Genomic DNA, 18,719 nt, shown 5'->3' with positions numbered 1-18,719 from the left:
CGATTAATATGGTAATTTTATAGCCATGATAGTGAATATGTGACCAGGGTTCACGTTACCGACCGGAGGTCGGTTACCGAAAAACCGCGGTAACCGCGATTACCGGTCAAAAATTCAAAAAAAAATCGGAGAAAATTCATTCGGCAAATTTTGAATTTTTACGAAAAAAATCGTGTTTTTGCCCTCTCGGTAACCGAGCGGTTTGGATCAGTTACCGAGCGGTTTGGGTCGGTTACCGAGCGATTTTCTCGCATTTTTGATTTGATCGGTTACCGAGCGGTTTGGATCGGTAACCGCTCGGTTTTCTCGATTTATCGAGCGGTTTTATCGAATTTCAGCGCAGTTCAACAAAAAACCTAAAAAAGAGTTTAATCTTGTAAAATCAATAACTAATTTATCTGAGCTTCAAATCAAGTGAAACAAATTTTGTTGGCTTCCTTGTAACATGATCTACATGATAAAAGTATTTATACTCATAAAAAAGTTCAAAATTTTCTGTGAGAAATTTTATTTGTTAAACCAAGGTAAATGCATAGTTTATTCTTTGCTAATCCAAAAATCATGAAACTAATTTTTTTAGTATTCTTACATGATCCTATATCTTTTAAAAATACATGAACTCATGAATTAGTTATTGTAACATGCATGATTGTGTAAATGTGTTGCGACTAGATTAATTCATAACTGACCCATCACACCTCAAAAATTAGTGAAACCACTTTCATTAGCTTATTTATATTATTATTTACGTAGAAAAAATAATAGTAGACATGAAAAAGTTAATTACAGTGCTGTTTCTTAACATATTCGCTTTATGCTTGTGAACTTTGTAAAAATCATAGAGAATTTAATAAAACTCTAAATAAAGTGAAATCAATTTTAAATATTCTCTTAAAATACGTTTTATACAAGAAAAATATGTGTTTGCATGTTACACTTTTTCTTAACGTGAGTTAATAATTGAGCCGCACGCTTCAATTTTTTTCATTTTTTTTCAAACTTTCTCCCTATAGAATATGATGCAAACGACATTATTTTTGAAAATTTTTTTCACAGAAGATCTTAGAATTGTGTCTAGTTTTTTTCAAGATTTTTTTTATTTTTTATTATTTTTTTCGTATTTTTTAAATTCAAATTTCGGTTACCGTTCGGTTTTTGAAACCGGACCGGACCGGACCGGAAAGGTCGGTAACCGCGATTTTTGGGCGGTTACCGACGGTTTTTTAACCCTGCATGTGACTCCTTTTAACACTTAAATAATTGTATAATAGACCTTTCACGGTAAGATTGTCTCTAATGATCATATTTATGTACTGCCATAAAACTAGCCATGGTAGCTACCGAACCATCCATGTGTTTGGTGTCTCTTGGGCAAACCAAATCCATGAAATTGTTTCAAAGATCTCACACCAAATTCGTATGAGCGAATATCACAAAACTACACCTTTTCTGATTAAACTATCATAAATCTATACTTTCATATAACCACACTTTTTATGTATCATAGAACCACATCATTTTTTTTATTTCTATTTCACACAACTACACTTTCTTCTCAACAAATTTTCATAAAACTACACTTTGACGATTATAGACCCACACGACATACTCACTCTCTCCATGAGTATGCCATGTGTGTCCAGGCAGTTCAGCCAAACAAAAATTTGGTTTTGTTAATTTTTTTTAAAAAAGTGCAGTCTATGAAATGGAAAAAAATTGGTTATGTGATAATTTACCTAAAGGATGTGTGGTTTTGTGAAATAAAACAAAAAAATGCAGTTTTGTGATAGTTTATCAAAAGAAAATGCAGTTTGGTGATGTTTGCTTAATTCCCATTCAAAGCACGCTAATTTCACCACTCAGCTAGTACTACCGATACCTGATTCTAGTAACGACATTTGAGTATTAAAATGATTCAGACCCTGTCTCGGTAGCGTCAACACAAAAGCATCGTTATTTTAACCCAGCTCAACGCGAATCCGGTTGATTAAGTACCAAGAACGAGAAGAATGAAAGAATCTCGTGGGACTGTTCTTTTCCTTTTATGCACTACCCCAAAAAAATTCACTCCTTGAAACCATCATCCATACCATATGATCCAGGCATCCTTTTTTGTCAGCTCAAGGCCAACAAGTGCTCTGAAGTTTAAACTTTGAACACCCGCTGCTGCTTGCTGTGCCTGCTCGGACAATGATAAATGACTGAGGCGTGATGCGGTCATCAATGCCGGAGGTGGCAGTGCACTGCCACTGTGTGACTGTTCTCTTTCATGGTGCACATGGTGCCGCGCATGAGAGAGAGAGATGCATGCAGGAAGAGATAGATCACAACTGCACGAAGCAATAGCTCTGGAAGGTGAGCCCCAAATCCGCCTGCTCCCTCCCGCCTGCAAAAAGAGGCGGCTGCTGTGTCGCCACCTCGCACTCGTGCCAGTGGTGGCATGTCAGAGTAGTGCGTGGGCGTGCCCTGCGTTCGCTGGAGATGGTCCTGGCAATGCCATGGCAAGGAGGACATACAAAAGGCACGGAGGCAGTGCCAAAGGTCGGCACTGCGACAACCTTAACTTTGACTGGTACTGAAAATAGTTTTCAGGTGTGTGTGTGTGTTACTGTGCAGGCTTGTCATGCACGAGTCATCAGGTTTGTACAACAGATCTGTACATCATTCTGGCTGGATCATGGGCATGTTGGATTTGGCTGTTGTTTTCTACTTCTACAAACATTGGCTCAACATGTTACAGAAATCCAGGTTAGTCTAGTTGTTTTAACCAGATGCAAAAGCAGGCAAGAGACATTCAGTAAAGCCTATGGAGATAACTTGCTTCAATTTTTTAAAAAGTTTTCAAGGCATTGGAGTATGAGAGAAAGGCCAAGGCCCAAGGGCATGCTTGGTTCATGACCATACCTTGCCACATTTTCTTACATCACAAGTTATGCAACTTTGACCATCTTAGATAACTGTTTGGTTCATAACCGTAGTTGTGGCAAGATTTCATCTACTATTGTTTAAGCCTCATACGTCAGACACAAAAAAAATGTGGCATCAAATTTAATCACCAAACCTTATGCGAGTTTGGCAAAAATCTGTGACAAATGTTGGCATCCTTAGACTATCAACTCTAGAACAAGCTCATTGTTGTTTTTCTTTTTTTCTTGCACAAATGCTTATACCTTTGGAGCTTTGATGGCTTCAAGCCCGGCGAAGGTGGCTTCTGTGTTCCATCTGAATGACCGTGAGTCAGGTGACCTTCAGGACCGACGGGTGTTTGCCATCATCAGCTTACAACCCACAATGCACTGCTGGATCTGTTTCTTTTGTCCATGTTCGATCATCTCCGGTCTTTCCTGAAAAATGGGTAAGCAACGGGACATTAGTAATTGCTGTTTTGGCAGATATCAATGCAGATGCTGGCAATCTTTGCTGCGTAGGATATGGGGTGCTCGCAACTAGTGGTGCATCAGCTTTGTCAAACCTTTGTTGGCCATTTCATGCGTTCCGGTCCTACTCCAAGAACTGCCTTTACCTGATCTTCATGCAATGAGTGTACATGCTTTGGTACAACTCGAGCAATCTTTGCATTCAGAAGAGGATAGCACTTCTTTGGTTTTAGCCTTTAGGCAGTTTTTCTGTCTTTGCTCTTGCGAATTTTTTTGCTCCTCTGGGTCCTACCTAAGCATCATGTTAGTCTTGCTTTGATGGGGAGGATTCCACTAGGACTTAGTAAAAAGGGAGAATTTGCGCTCAAATTTACACATGTATTGATGTTCATCTGAAAGAACATACAGGGACCGCTCTAATTTTTCAGATACTGTCGAACAGTATGAGAAGAACACAAACAGAAGAATCAAAAGAATTAGTCTTATGCCGGCAGAAAGTGGAGGTGAAAAATTCCTGTATAGAAAGTTACAGAGGTAACAGTACACAGCAAGGAACAAAGCCGAAAAGTTTAAACAAAACCATCTACATTCCGTTCAACATTATTAGTTCTTCCTCTGCAAGGATCACGATTAGAAAATTGCTGTAGGATCACATGGCGCACAAGAACTGTCTGCATTACTGGGAATATCAGGACTAATAGCGCCATGTATGACGTATCACGGTAAGAGATTCAGAAACTGTCAAGATCTAAGCATCTAGCAAATGTGGCCCCTCACCCCTCACAAGTCACAAGACCCAAATTCTCCTAACAAATAAATAAGTACACCCAGCCACTGCCCATTACGGTCGAGTATTTAGTATGTCTCAAAATTGATCAACCTTTCATAATATGTAGGACGATATATGATCAACGGATAATTAACTTCGGATATATTATAAAATATTAATCAACTTTAAGACATATAATCAAAATTTTCACATTTATTTCCTTTTGTTTCTGCAAGCTCGTTGTCAGGACCAAACATGGTGATGGGAACAAGAGAAATAGTAGGGCAAGCAAAGACAAGGCAGCCCAGCTTGGCACGCAAGCATGGCAACGGACGATCAGCAGGCGACAGAATGATCGTGCGTGCCATCGCAAACGCTGGCACTTTCCGCTTGCCTCGGCTCGGCTGCCTATGAGCGAGCGAGCGGAGCGAGGTGCGTGCGCACGCGGTGGCGACCATACGTGCGCCGCTACCCAGTTTGGCCCGAGCTTTGCATCCACGAGACACGAACGAACCCCCAGCCGAGAGAGGCCGGCGAAGGAAGTGGAAGAGCCAGGAGTGCTTACCTGGCCTCGCGCGGGCGAGCTCCTCTCCTCTCTCGCTCCGGCCGTGCCGAAGTCGCGGGGCGCGCGGCTAATCTGATTTGGGGGAAAGCGGGCGGTTTTCGGTGAAAAAACACAAGGAATTTTTCACTGGTTCGCGGGAGAGCAGATTGATGTTTTTCCACAGCTAGAAGTGAATTCGTTTATTTGTCATTCTGTCTAATACTCATTGACTCAGATGATTTGACATTTTATTAACATAAGAAGTAACATAATTAATGGTCAATTTTTTATGACAAATCATTAATTTATTCGGGCCTGTGTGGACCGTTGGAGGAGCAGGTACGGCCGTACGGCTGGCCTATTGGGCCGTACATCTCAGCCTTGCTTATTCGGCCTATTGGATCTCCTGGGCTCGGTGGTATGAGCTGGCTGGGCTGGGCCGGATATCTCAGCTTTGTATATTGGGCTTTTCTTCGTCTTTGTACGCCGTTTGCCGAGCCCAGGAGTGACCGAACCCCGTCCGCCGCACGATTATGGGCGGCGTACCCACATCAGCTTCTTCTCCTCCGCCGGGCTTTGACCTGGCCGTGGGCTCGTGGACTTGTTCGGCTCGCCGTCTCCCTCCAGAGCCAGAGCTGTAAGACAGCGAGTTTTTTTTTATATATTTTATTATTAAAAATTTAAATAAATAGATTTTTCGTAGGAGAAATTGTAAAACTAGACACCTGCAGTTCCCTCATGGGCCTGCAACCCTCTGAAGAGGCGGTTAGGGCAGTATATAGATATATGTTGTGAACGTGGCCTGCCACTTGTTTTGTTAGCTGAGGCGTACCTGAAAGATCAAACTGAGGTGAATTCTGCTCAAGCAGTAGCAGGACCAAGTGAGGCAGTGGAAGATGAATCAGAGGCGGTTAATGTCGGGTCCAGAGAGGATGTTGGTGATATTCCAGAGCTGCAACCGATGGGTGTAGCTGATGAAGGGGAGCACATCCCTAGCATCATTGAAGATATGGATTTGGAGGATGAAGAGTTGGAGGAAGGCCTTGCCGATGGGGATTCATCTGACGAGGAGGGTAATGCTCCAGTTCCTGCAGAGTGGAGGGATCATGAATTTTCAAAGCTGGTGGTTAGCGAGGCTGATCGGACACCGTGGCAGTACCATGAGAACGAGGTGTCACATGGTGCTATGTACCCTACAAAAGAGTCAGTTATTGATGCAGTGAAATTCTGGTTGTTATATCTTCAGAGGCAATTCAAGGTTGTTAAATCCAGTAAAAGGGAGTACGATATGAAGTGTTTGGTGCCGCAATGCCCTTGGCGGGTTCATGCATTCAGAGGGAAATGGGTAGACTACTGGCAGTGCTCAATAGTTAAGGAACATAATTGTCATATTGAGGAAATAGAGTTCACCCACCGGAACCTGTCATCTGCTTTCATTGCAAATGTTATGTACGGGGAGATTGTGGACAACCTAAGGTATGAGCCACGATCAATAATCCGTGCTATTGAGTAAATGTTCCAGTACACAATAAACTATACGAAGGCATGGAGGGCGAAACAAAAGGCTATTGAGATGAGGTTCGGAACATATGAAGATTCATATCACAATCTACCTCGTCAATTAGCCATAATTTATGGAAGAAACCTAGGCAGCTACTATGATATCAAGCATTACCCCTCTACTGATGTGGAGTACAATGAAAAAAGAGTGTTGCAGCGTGCTTTCTTTGCATTTGCTGCAACTATCAAAGTATTTCGATATTACCGACCCATCATATGCCTAGATGGAACATTCCTAACTGGGAAGTACAAATGGCAGATATTGTCTGCAATTGGGGTCGATGGTAACAACCAAGTCCTGCCACTAGGGTTTGTTTTCGTGGAGAGTGAGAACGGGGACAGCTGGTATTGGTTCCTAGAGCAGGTTAAACATACAATTGTTCTTGACCAACCAGATGTGTGTCTCATTCATGATAGACATGCAGGATTGTTGCAAGCTTTGCTGGATATGCAACATGGTAGCGTTCGACGGGGTGTAGCAGCACAGTGGCCCGACCTCAAAAGCAGGTGGTGCATGTGCCATATGGGTGCGAACTTCTATAGATAGTTTAAAAACAAAGAGTTAATGAATCTTTTCAAGAAGTTATGCAGTCAAAACCAGCAACGAAAGTTCAATGCACTATAGGCAAGATTTGATGAACTAACTCTAAAACAAACTGCAGAGGCTGCACCTAACGGTGATGAACCAATAGCTCTCGGACATCTTCCAACCGATACTCCGCAGATTGTAAGGAGATCAGGCTCATCTATTCGGAGCTTCTCACAGTGGATACGTAATGAGCCAAATAAAAAATAGACTCTGTTGTACAATAGTGGTGGTGCAATGTATAGAGTAATGACTACAAATCTTGCAGATGTTTATAACTGGGTCATGCGAGATATGAGGTCCCTACCACTAGTTAGAATTGTAGAAGGCATTTTGCAAGTCCACAGGTACATATGCAAAATTATAGTTTTTGTAACCTTCGTTTGACTGTGACTTACATTTACCGTGGTTCAAATGCAGGTACACACGAAAAGGCCAGCCAGCTGGCAATCTCTGGGCAGAGCGCTTGGCCCCTTACGTGGCAACATGGGCTATAGGATGTCGTGGAGGAGGCTCGTCCCCACACCGAGCGGAACTTCAACGAGTACCTACGGTGGTACGTTCCACGTACACGCACACGTGTCACCTACACCCCAGAGGGTGTCCGGTCCCACATTGCGTCGACAACGGAGGCATACCCGGTGCATTCGGACGAGGACGCCGCATTAGCGGTAAGTTGTTTTTTGAAGTCAGTAGTCCATACTCAACGAACAAAACCGTATACTGTAATTGTTTACTTTTGTTAGTATCCGCAGGCAGATATCATTTATGATGTACATAGGGATACAACTGGTGCCATGGACCGCCTCCGGCAAGGGCAGCACCTCAATGCGTCGGATGTTGCGAGCTTCATCAAGCGAGTTTTCGACAAGACAACGCACGCCTTAAAGCTAACCTCCTGCCGATGTACCACAGATGTAGCAGGGCGCCTCCCAGGTCCAGTGGTGTCCACGCCGAGTCGTCTCGGTGGTCAGACATGCACCGTCGTTCATCCGTGTCGGCACCCACACGACCCTTTTTACCACGTCATAGAGGCTCGGAGCAACTTGGTACGAATTTTACTTTTGAATAATATTGAACAATATTATTTACTTACTACTACATTGATTATTAAACTTTCATTAGATTCACCTACACAAGTCTCGATGCAGTCTCGTAGATCGAGCCCTGTGCGTCCACCCTCAGGTACTGGCGGCAGGTCCCGATGTCCTCCGAAAGGGAAAATATCCTAGATGCACTCAGTAGAGAGTATCTAATGTAACCCGACATACTTTCCCTCCCTAAGGCATGTTATGATTAGGATCGGCGCACTAATAAGTAGATCTTAGTACGAACCGTACATGCCACATTTGTTTCCTCATCGTGTCGTCGCGGTTACAGTGTATTGTAATGTTTTCACCCTATGTTTAATACTATGTTTGTCGTTGTTCGCACCCCATACTCACGTAAAATACTGCGAGTGCTAATTACTGATTTTTTATTCTCCGACTATTACATAACCTACTCCAAATTTAAATTCTAAATTTTCTTAAAGCCTTTCCTTTTTATTTCTTGAATTACACAAAAAATTATATTTTTAGGGGAAAAAAGGCCCTAACCGCCCCCTGATGCCCTAACTACCCTCTCAGAGGGCTGCAGCCCCCTGAGAGGGCTGCAGGCGACTAGTTTTGCAATTTCTTCTGCGGGAAATCTATTTATTTAAATTTTTAATCAAAAAATATAAAAATAAAAAAACTCGTAAGACAGTGGTGGAAAAAGATGGCCAACGTGGTGGCCTCGAGGTGTTCCGGCCTCCTCCTCCCGTCGAACCTCGCGGGAGTCCGCCGTCGCTCGCCACCGCCCTCTTCCCAAAGCCTCCGTCCGCGGTGGGGCCCGCGCCGACCGAGGACCCTCGCCTGCGTCGCGCCTCCCGACTCAGCCACACGGCAGGTCTTCGTAGCCCTACGAGGTTCTATAGTTCCCTGTTGCTTTTTTAGGCCAAGTGAAGCCCCTAGATATTTGTTCTATTAGAACTTGCAACTTGTATAGTTGTATTGGTACTAGGATGTCTTTGTGGGTTTGAGTCTCTACGGGTTTGTATGTAAAATTACTTTCATAAATCATAAATTTATTGGATTTTATAAATATATTTTAGTAGAAAATAGTAGTCAAAGGTAAATATTAGAAACTGTGTTATGTCTAAAACGTAAGTATTTTTGACCAGAGGGAGTACTTGAATAAATTTGGGCTCCGGTGGCATATATTTGTTTGCTTCATGCTTTTCAAGTTAACAAGATCAAGGTTATATTTCAATTTGGGATGTGAATGGAATAGTGTTTCCTTTGCATCCACAGGATGAGCAGAATGTCAAAGCTGAGTCGACCGAACAAGAGGCTCAGACAAGTAGTGCGCCCGAGGATGCTGGACTTACAGCTCTTCCAAATAAGGATCTCAACAGAAGGGTAGCATTACTCTCGATTCTTGGGGCAGTGGCTCTCTTTGCGTCGCAGAGGCTCGATCTTGGTCAGGCTTCTCTCAAAGATCTTTCAGCCAATGCGGTGCCTTATGAAGAGGTCAGCACTTCTTGGCCTTGATATATAATGTTCTGAGTACTAGGAGCAACCAAAAAAGGCCGCACTGCAATGTTATGTGCTTGCGATCGTTTTTCAGAAATGCTATGTACTTGAGATGAATTAGTGCAACGATGCATTATTTACTTTATTTGGTTAATTTGTCGGTACTTATGAATTGCAGTGCTTAAATGCCATCCTTTGTAGTTTCTGTTCATGATATTCAAAATAACAACCGCCTTGAAAGAAATAATTTCAATAGACAAAATTGTTCATTTTACATGCCTGTAATTGCATCCATGCATCTTTGGTTGCTGCAAGCGGTATTGGTACCTTTTTGTTTAATACAAAAAACATCTATTTCCTGCCGTGATGTTACTAACATTCGCCAGATTAGTTTGATCAATTTTGTGCATTATGTATTGATTGTATTTCCTTTGAAGATGTTTTCATCTACTGTAAATGCTTATGAAACTTAACCTGATAAATGCATCTGCAGGCTCTTTCAAATGGTAAGCCCACTGTTGTTGAGTTTTATGCAGACTGGTGTGAAGTTTGTCGAGAATTAGCTCCAGATATCTACAAAGTTGAGCAACAATACAAGTAAACTATTTTGACATCTACTTCTGCACCTTGACCTTTTCCGTTGGAAATAATAATTACGGCTCGTTTCCTTTATTGAAGAATCAGTAGTAGTCTATGCTTTATTACATATTCTATTAGGCTTGTTCCGTTGAATTTAACCTTGTAAAAAAAAACTTGACCTATGGCATCTCATTTAAAGGTCGAGAAAAGATACCGAAGGATGGCCACCTAGGGGCATCTCTGAAAGCAACTTCATGGCCGGTTAGGATCATGCTAAAAGTGACACACAGTGAGACACATTTTTTTATGAGAATCAGGGTTCGAGTCATGGTTGGTAGCTAGCACCAACTACAGGGTGACTTACCACCGTGATACTAGCATGTTCTCTGAATTTGACCTTGTAGCTGGACTTCCATGGGAATCTGTTGTGTGTGCACATGTTATTCCACAATTGATCATTCAAAGCATACTCAAGTGGGTAGCTTAATTATTGCAATTTCTTCTGATAATATCAATTGGTTAAAAAGCGAGTATAGAAGTTCCGTTTACAAAAGGTTTCCTCAAGTTTCCATTTCAAAAGGCATTATATCCAACAACCAAGATACTGTTGTCACTTTTGGGATTTTTCTGTTGAAAATTGTCTTTGGGCCTTTTCCCTGCCTCTTCTCTCTCTCTCTGCTGGTCCACACTCCAATTCGGCCCATGGCCCGCCGGCGTCATATATCTCCAGAGAGGGCTCTGCCCTAGGGGAGAAGGACCCTGTGCTCTCCCTGGAGAGTGCGGCGGCGGCAGCTTCAGTTGGGATTTTCCGATTCTCCTGCTGTCTCTTCCCTCTGAGGCGTGCGAGATGAGGAGAAGGGAGTGGATTGAGGCCGATTTTTGTGGGAGGTCAGTGCTCATCCGTTTATGGGAGCGAGGTGAGTCTCTCGTATATATTTTGGGGGCTGATTTCCTCTCAAATGTGTGGGAGAAAAGAGATAGAAAAGAGGAAAAGGAAGTGACTTGCATCTCTCTGTTCTTGGGTTGGCTGTTGCTTGCTGGACCGAGTGCTGCGCGCTCGGTGGTGACGGCCGACGGTGTTCCTCCTGTTGGAATCCGGAGCTACATCGCTTAGGCTCGCCAGCTCGTGCCGATTGCAGAGTTGTTGGCTTTGTATCTCCGATCTCCTTCACGTCGCCGGCAACGGCGGGTGCTAGGTTTTCTGGGACAGCGGCGTTCGAGCCGTGCCTAGCCTCTCTTAATTTCGATTTTGGTCGAATTTCACTGTGAGTATCCTCTTCTCCTTCTTCTAGTCAGTACTATGCTCTGTGATGATTGCGAATGATCTGAGATTGGGCTATTAGCTGAGTACTATAGTGTTTAGGCTTGAGTTGCACTGGACATGTAAGCTGTTCGGCTCTGAATGTTATCCTGTTCTGAATTTCATATATGTTCAGATAGCGTTCTTACTGTTCAGTGGCTGTGGTTTCCTTGCTTCAGTTCTGAACTCGTGATCTCATATGTTCAGAGAAGGCTTAAGTCACTGAATTTTGGTCATTGTATATACATGTTAATTTCTGAATACATGTGAGAATAACATTGACTTAGACATTTAGTTTTCAGACCCTCTGTTACTCATTTTTCACTGTCCAGTGCTAGAATTGTTGATCTGTCCAAGCTTCAAATACTACTTGAGATCTTAGTAATAGCCCAATCATTGATGAGATCATTAGAACAATTAGGGGGCAAGACTTATAAGTCTTGAGGCCAATTGTTTGACTTAAATCTGAGAGCAATCAAGTTTTTCTTTTCATATGTGTTGTCATCCTTTGGAGTACTTGCTCATATGCTATATTCTGAAATCAGGCTGTTTAAGATACACATGATAGGTATTTATACTGTCCTTTTTCAGATATACTTTTGTTCTACCATGTGTATAGGTGGCTCTCTTTTCAGTTATTGTATTTATATGATTGGAATTATATACATGCTCATTTTATGGCATTTATGTCAACAGATACAACTGTTGACTGCAATAATCTTTGAGTGTGTTGTCTTTATTTCTCGCCAAAGCTATTTACATACCTTGAGCATTGCTTTCAGGGACCGTGTCAATTTTGTCATGTTGAATGTCGACAATACAAAGTGGGAACAAGAGCTTGATGAGTTTGGAGTAGAAGGCATCCCTCATTTTGCCTTTCTGGATAGGGAAGGAAATGAGGACGGCAATGTAGTTGGGAGACTTCCAAAACATTATTTTCTTGAGAACGTGGTTGCTCTTGCTTCTGGTGATCCCAGCATACCTCATGCACGAGTTGTCGGTCAGTTCTCAAGTGCAGAATCTAGGAAAGTTCATCAAGTTGCTGATCCCAGAAGTCATGGCTAGTAAATAGTTGGCTGTGGCTAGCAGCCTAGCAGTTTCAGTTATATTGTCAAGACCAGTTGACACGTAAATCTTTCTTTCTCTTGAACAAGTCACTAACTTGAGCAACGGCATGTTTGTTGAGAAGAGAACTGGACGACAGTTCATGACAATACCTTAAGTACACAGTGTCATTGCAATTTGTGGAATAAATAATGAGCTCTTTTACGGTGGTCCATACTACCTATAGGTAGGAGGTAGTATAAATTTAATCTGACCGTCCATATGATTGGATATTTCTGTAATTGCGACAGTAGTATTAATATTTACCTATCATACTATTGAAGTGCACTGCAATCTTTTTTTTATATCTAATTCCTAAATAATCGTTCAACTAAATAATCAACATTCAGGCCAATCTAAATATTAAACATATGAATTTACATGATATAAATAACATGCTATTTCTTTTTTTTCCAAAATACCCTTATACTACATATACTCCTCTCATATACTACTCATACTACCTCTAAATAACGGGTAGTATTCTAACTAATCTAGACCATCCGATCCAAAAAATAGATGGCTCAAATTTATCTGAGACCACCGTAAAATTTGTCTAAATAATAGTACCTCTCAGAAAAATGCCTCAGTAGTGTACCTGTTCAGGCCTGTTCAAGCAATAGCTCTTCAGCAAGGTAAAGTAGCTTACAATAAGTCCACAACCTGTTGGTTTCTTTTAATTTGAACTAAATCCTAGAAACTCCTAGACCAGTCCTCCTCTTCCAAACATGCCCTGAAATGGCTTGTGACAAGGAATAAAAAAACACTGAACCCTGTATGAAGGCTAGGTCCTCAAAACAAGTTAATACAAAGAAGTGAAACTGCTCATTTGACATTATTTCAGATAACCAGATTTTTCCCTGACCTGTATAGAATACTAAAGGCTGATCTGGTTCCTGCAGGAGGCGATTCTAGGCTGTATATGCACAATCAGTCTTGGAATCAACTATCAAGCATGCGGGTGTTGGCAAGAGCTGGTAGATTGCATAAACCCCAGAAGAAAAGGCTATAGCAATCGTGTATATGGATGCGCCTGTGGATTCCGGGATCCATCTTCACGTTGATTTGTCAGTGATACGGGAATCGTTGCCGCTCTGCATGGATCCTGTACTGCGAATGCAGTGATAGTACGTTAGTACAACCGCGACTCCGCGAGCATGTATGTATTACATATCTACTTGTTACAGTAGGATAACTGTATTGTGAAAGGAGCTTTACTCGAATTCTCTACCCGTGTAACACATGCTTGTGCTACTTTCAGTCGAAAAGGAGAAATAGCGTTGATACGTCTTAATCGACCATATTCTCCGTTCCATCATGTCCAGGCCATATCTTTTTGTACAATCAAGTTGTTTACCACTTTGTTGTCCTAGTACTGCTGCGTCTTTGTAATGTCTGCCTGAGCTAGTTGCCTCTGAATCATCTCACGAAAGATTGCAGTCATATACTATGACAGGCTCAGATTTTCCATGTAGAAAGAAGGGGAACAGATGGCTAACTAGTATTCTATTTGGCTAGTCGTGACTCGTGCGAGGGAACGACTACATGCTCGTGGTGGAACGCTGACCATGCGCTCTGGTCAGCCTCGTGTGAAACTGCGAGCTCGCACGAACGCGGCGTGGACGCGACCTCGCTGCTGAAATGGGGCGCTTCTCCACCTCGCTGAAACCGTGCGCGGTGGCGGTGGCGCATCTCCGGTGCCCCACCGGAAAAAAGGCAGAGGCAGGCATGCGTCGCCCACTCGGCCCTGGCGCATGGTACGCGAGCTGATCGAGCCTAATGTATCAGGCAGCATAAAAAACATGGGTGATCATGGATTTATTATCATCGGGCTCGGGCCCGGTACTTGACCGGAAGTCAGGAGTATAGTGATTGCGCGAGGTCCACCTGCAAAACGTGATCGCTCACCGGCCGGACACAAGCAGGGGCAGATCCGTACGGTGGTCTTGGTAGGCGCAGGACTATCTTAATTTAGCTCAAAGTTTATAATATTATATCAAATTTTATTATCTTCTATTAAATTTTATATTTTTTTATCGAATTTATAGTTTTAAAAATTTAAATGCCTAGAAAAAATTCGGAGTCCGCTAATGAACACAAGAATATTATTGAGATCTGAACTCCATCGCCGCACCCGCCAACGACAGAAGAACAACCCCGGCTCAAATCATTTCGCCGCTGACGAACGCTCAACTCGGTAGCCGCGATCGAGACGTCTTATTCCTCCACGGTGCTGCCTGCCGCGCCGTGGCGCCGTTCATGCTGCGACCAGCACCGCGCGCCCATGGCATTCGGAACTGTACCGAGGCCCGGAGTCCCCGACGCTGATTCGTACAGTGCCTCTCTCGCACGTCGACACGACACGGCGGCGCTTACCATTTACGTAGCGGTTTCTGCCTGTTCAGTGCAGCCATTTCTCGTGCATGACGCACGAGTGTACCGGCACTAGTGTTCCTGCTCACCAAACTGCCACTCAAGTAAAGTGGTCGAATCGTCGCTCGTCAGGCCGTTCGGACGGTGTAATGATACGAATCAATCACCTTTTTTTATGAGCAAAAAGTACAGCACGTTCAGGAGCCCATTTCACCACGTGCATTGCCGCCGCCCCCGCCGGCTGGGCCCGGCGTCTGTGAACGACGCGGCCACCACCGGCCGCCGCGAGCGGCCCAGCGCTGCGCCGAAAAAGGCCGACGTTTCCCACTTGCCCCACGCGCAGGCGCAGCGCAGCTGCCTACTTATTAAAACGTCCTCACGCTGAAGCACACGCTTTATTATAGTACCACATGACCGGATAATCTGCACTAATGATGAATTAATATAGGATCACTGTAGTGTATAGTAAAATGAGTCAGGTGCTACAATGACAGTATTACCTAATCACTGTTTACTGTAACAATAATAATTTGGTTTACTGCACAGACGTTCTGGTACTGTAGTATATTACTGTAGTAGTACTGTGACGCTGCATGTAATATATCCCTCGTGAAATCAACGGTTCAGTTGAGGATCCCGATCCCACCCATACGGCACTCACAGCTGGCTAGCTCACGTCGTGGACTTGCTGCCGGAGCAGTCAGTAGTCGTTACCGGACCGCACACAGACCAAGAGATGGCCACGGCGACTTACCTCTCCTTCTCGGCGCTGCCGTCGTGCGCCAGGAGGGCGAGGCAGACGAGCGCGGTCGCGTCGGCGACGGACCGGCACGAGGTGGTGTCCCCGAAGCGGCGGCTGCCGCTGCGGAAGGTGCCGGGCGACTACGGCCCGCCGGTGGTGGGCGCGCTCCGGGACCGGCTCGAGTACTTCTACGGGCCCGGCGGCCGCGACGGCTTCTTCACGTCCCGCGTCCGCGCGCACCAGTCCACGGTGGTGCGGCTCAACATGCCGCCGGGCCCCTTCGTGGCGCGGGACCCGCGCGTGGTGGCGCTCCTCGACGCCGCCTCCTTCCCCGTGCTCTTCGACACCTCGCTGGTCGACAAGACCGACCTCTTCACCGGCACCTTCATGCCCTCCACCGATCTCACCGGCGGCTACCGCGTGCTCTCCTACCTCGACCCCGCCGAGCCCAGCCACGCGCCGCTCAAGACTCTCCTCTTCTACCTCCTCTCCCACCGCCGCCAGCACGTGATCCCCAAGTTCCGCGACGTGTACGGCGACCTCTTCGGCCTCATGGAGAATGAGCTCTCCAGGGTCGGCAAGGCCGACTTTGGCCACTACAACGACGCTGCCGCCTTCTCCTTCCTCTGCCAGGCGCTCCTCGGCCGCGATCCCGCCGACTCCGCGCTGCTTGGCGACGGGCCCAAGCTGATCGTCAAGTGGGTGCTGTTCCAGCTCAGCCCGCTGCTCAACCTCGGCCTGCCCAAACTCGTCGAGGACTCCCTGCTCCACTCGTTCCGGCTCCCGCCAGCGCTGGTCAAGAAGGACTACGACCGCCTTGCCGGCTTCTTCCGGGACGCGGCCAGGGCGGTTGTCGACGAGGGTGAGCGCCTCGGCATTGCGAGGGAGGAGGCCATGCACAACATCCTCTTCGCCATGTGCTTCAACTCCTTCGGCGGCATGAAGATCCTGTTCCCGTCGCTCGTCAAGTGGCTGGGCCGCGCCGGCGCCCGGACGCACGGGCAGCTGGCCACGGAGGTTCGCAACGCCGTGCGGGAGAACGGCGGCGACGTCACCATGAGGGCGCTCGCGGAGATGCCGCTGGTGAAGTCGGCCGTGTACGAGGCGCTGCGCATTGAGCCGCCTGTGCCGATGCAGTACGGGCGCGCCAAGCGGGACATGGTGGTAGAGAGCCACGACTACGGGTACGAGGTGCGCGAGGGGGAGATGCTCTTCGGCTACCAGCCCATGGCCACCAAGGACGCGCGCGTCTTCGCGCGACCCGAGGAGTACGTGCCCGACAGGTTCCTCGGCGAGGACGGCGCGCACCTGCTGCGGCACGTCGTCTGGTCCAACGGGCCCGAGACGGCGTCGCCCACGCTGCAGGACAAGCAGTGCGCCGGCAAGGACTTCGTCGTGCTCATCGCGCGCCTCCTCGTCGCCGAGCTCTTCCTCCGCTACGACTCCTTCGACGTCCAGGTCGGCACCTCCGCGCTCGGGTCGTCGGTGACCATCACCTCGCTCAAGAAGGCCACCTTCTGAATTCTGATCGACCGCCGGTCAAAGTCCCCAGAGCCCGGCCACATGCCCACATGTTTTCTCTATAATATACTGTGCTTCGTCTCTCTTTCTTTCTAGTGTTGTACCGTGTGATCCACTGGTATGGAGGTGTAACAAATTTTCTTTTCTTGGTAAAAATGAGTGAGTTTTTTTCCCAGGGACCTCTGGTGTCCTGAGATTTTAGGTGAGAAATGCTAGTGAGCTAAGGGATACATGCACGTACTGTTCAAGTTGCCGATCCATGATGGACCCAACGATGTACCATGTTCATGTGCTGCTATCGATTCGATGGATGCGATTGCAAATTATTGGGACTAACTTGATGCCAAACCTACCTACACTTCATTATCTTTGGGCCTGTGGAGTAAACTAGTTATTGTGAGGCAAGTTGGTTTCCAAAAGAAGTTTGGTTTGAACTCATACCTTGCTGCTTGCCATTCTAAATAGTACTCCTGTTTTGCAATTGCTGACCTATAGACCCTTGGTTTCTTTTTCTGCCGATTTCTCCTTCTGATTATGCATTGATAGCGATAGTTTAAAGAGGAAACTGGATGAGCAGGCTAGAAGTGATCGAACCGACAATGCCCAAGGCTCAACTTCCGTGTACTCGTCCGATCAGATTTCTGTAGGTCATGCGATGGCACAGCTTTCCTCGAACGGGCTCGGCAGCTTGCCGATCAGCACGACCAGCCACTCAAAATAGGAACAACCATCCACAGCCCAGTCACGGAACAGCGAAAAGAAATGAAGGACTGAAGCTTCTAGTCACAAGCATATGTATAAAGAGCCTGAAAGATATCATCATTTCATACCAAAGCTTTCAGACGCCAATCAAAATGGGCAGGCAAACAGGCATCACCTACGCTACTTGCCTTGCCTAACAGTCCCACCTTTTAGTGGCTACTTTTTCGTAAAGGGCGTACGCACTAGCAAAGACACTTTCACCACATCAAAATCAACCAAGCCAAAAGCGCAAAACGGCAGTTGCAGTGGCTGCTGCCGATAAGAAAAATCCCAACTTGAAGCTTGGAATTCCATAGTCGGATTAGATATTGCACATGGTAAGCTACAAACGTAAGAACCCATATCAGAGCTGAATTGAAAAAGATTTGACTCTGCAGCCACAGCTATCAGTTACAAAAATATTACGGTTGCTGAATTCGCAGGGTTCAAGTACCACGGTGCCTCCAGTTCCACAGGGAAAGAGTTTTTTTATCACTTGACCATAAACACCTCCAACTCACCTTCCTGGATACTTCTGGTACACAACCTCGTGTCGAAGTTCAACATCCTCAATTATAAATTCAGCATTTTCCATGTTAGCAACTTCACCTAATAATGAGAAGAACTTTATAAACCAAGAAATGGTCACAAACAGTAGTGATTGAAATCAGGACCGACACACTTTAGCTCAACAAACAGTAATATGTGGGAGGCAACACTAAACTCTACTGGCTGATAAAGGATCTCTAGCTGAAATCAGGGTCGGCAACACTAAACCGGTTGCGAACAGCATGGAGCTCGGTGTTTAGACTTCAAGGTGGGAGTCCGACCGACCGGGGCTCGATCCCCGTCTCACACCTGCCCCGTTAAAGGGCATCCAATGAAGGCCCCAGGTAAGGGGCCCCGGTTGTAAAAAAAAATCAGGGCAGCAGTCTGACACACTTTTTTCAGCCAATTAGCTATATCCA

At 45.5% G+C, this 18,719-nt stretch overlaps 2 protein-coding genes across 2 annotated transcripts; both read left to right on the top strand.

The window, feature by feature from the left end:
- Positions 1 to 8,594: 8,594 nt before the first annotated feature.
- LOC133914031 (thioredoxin-like protein HCF164, chloroplastic) lies at positions 8,595 to 13,404 on the top strand. Its single transcript, XM_062357191.1, has 5 exons — positions 8,595 to 8,765; positions 9,170 to 9,388; positions 9,885 to 9,988; positions 12,053 to 12,398; positions 13,277 to 13,404. Exons 1-4 carry the CDS (start codon positions 8,595 to 8,597, stop codon positions 12,333 to 12,335), a joined length of 777 nt encoding a protein of 258 aa, XP_062213175.1. The 3' UTR covers positions 12,336 to 12,398; positions 13,277 to 13,404.
- A 1,732-nt stretch (positions 13,405 to 15,136) lies between these two features.
- LOC133915336 (allene oxide synthase 1, chloroplastic-like) lies at positions 15,137 to 17,336 on the top strand. The gene has a single exon (XM_062358459.1). The coding sequence runs from the start codon at positions 15,484 to 15,486 to the stop codon at positions 17,008 to 17,010; it is 1,527 nt and encodes a 508-aa protein (XP_062214443.1). The 5' UTR covers positions 15,137 to 15,483; the 3' UTR covers positions 17,011 to 17,336.
- Positions 17,337 to 18,719: the final 1,383 nt, after the last annotated feature.

Source organism: Phragmites australis, chromosome 4, assembly GCF_958298935.1.
Source record: "Phragmites australis chromosome 4, lpPhrAust1.1, whole genome shotgun sequence".
Classification (NCBI taxonomy): domain Eukaryota; kingdom Viridiplantae; phylum Streptophyta; class Magnoliopsida; order Poales; family Poaceae; genus Phragmites; species Phragmites australis.
Note: the sequence above shows the minus strand (reverse complement) of the source record. Positions and strands in the feature narration are given on the sequence as shown.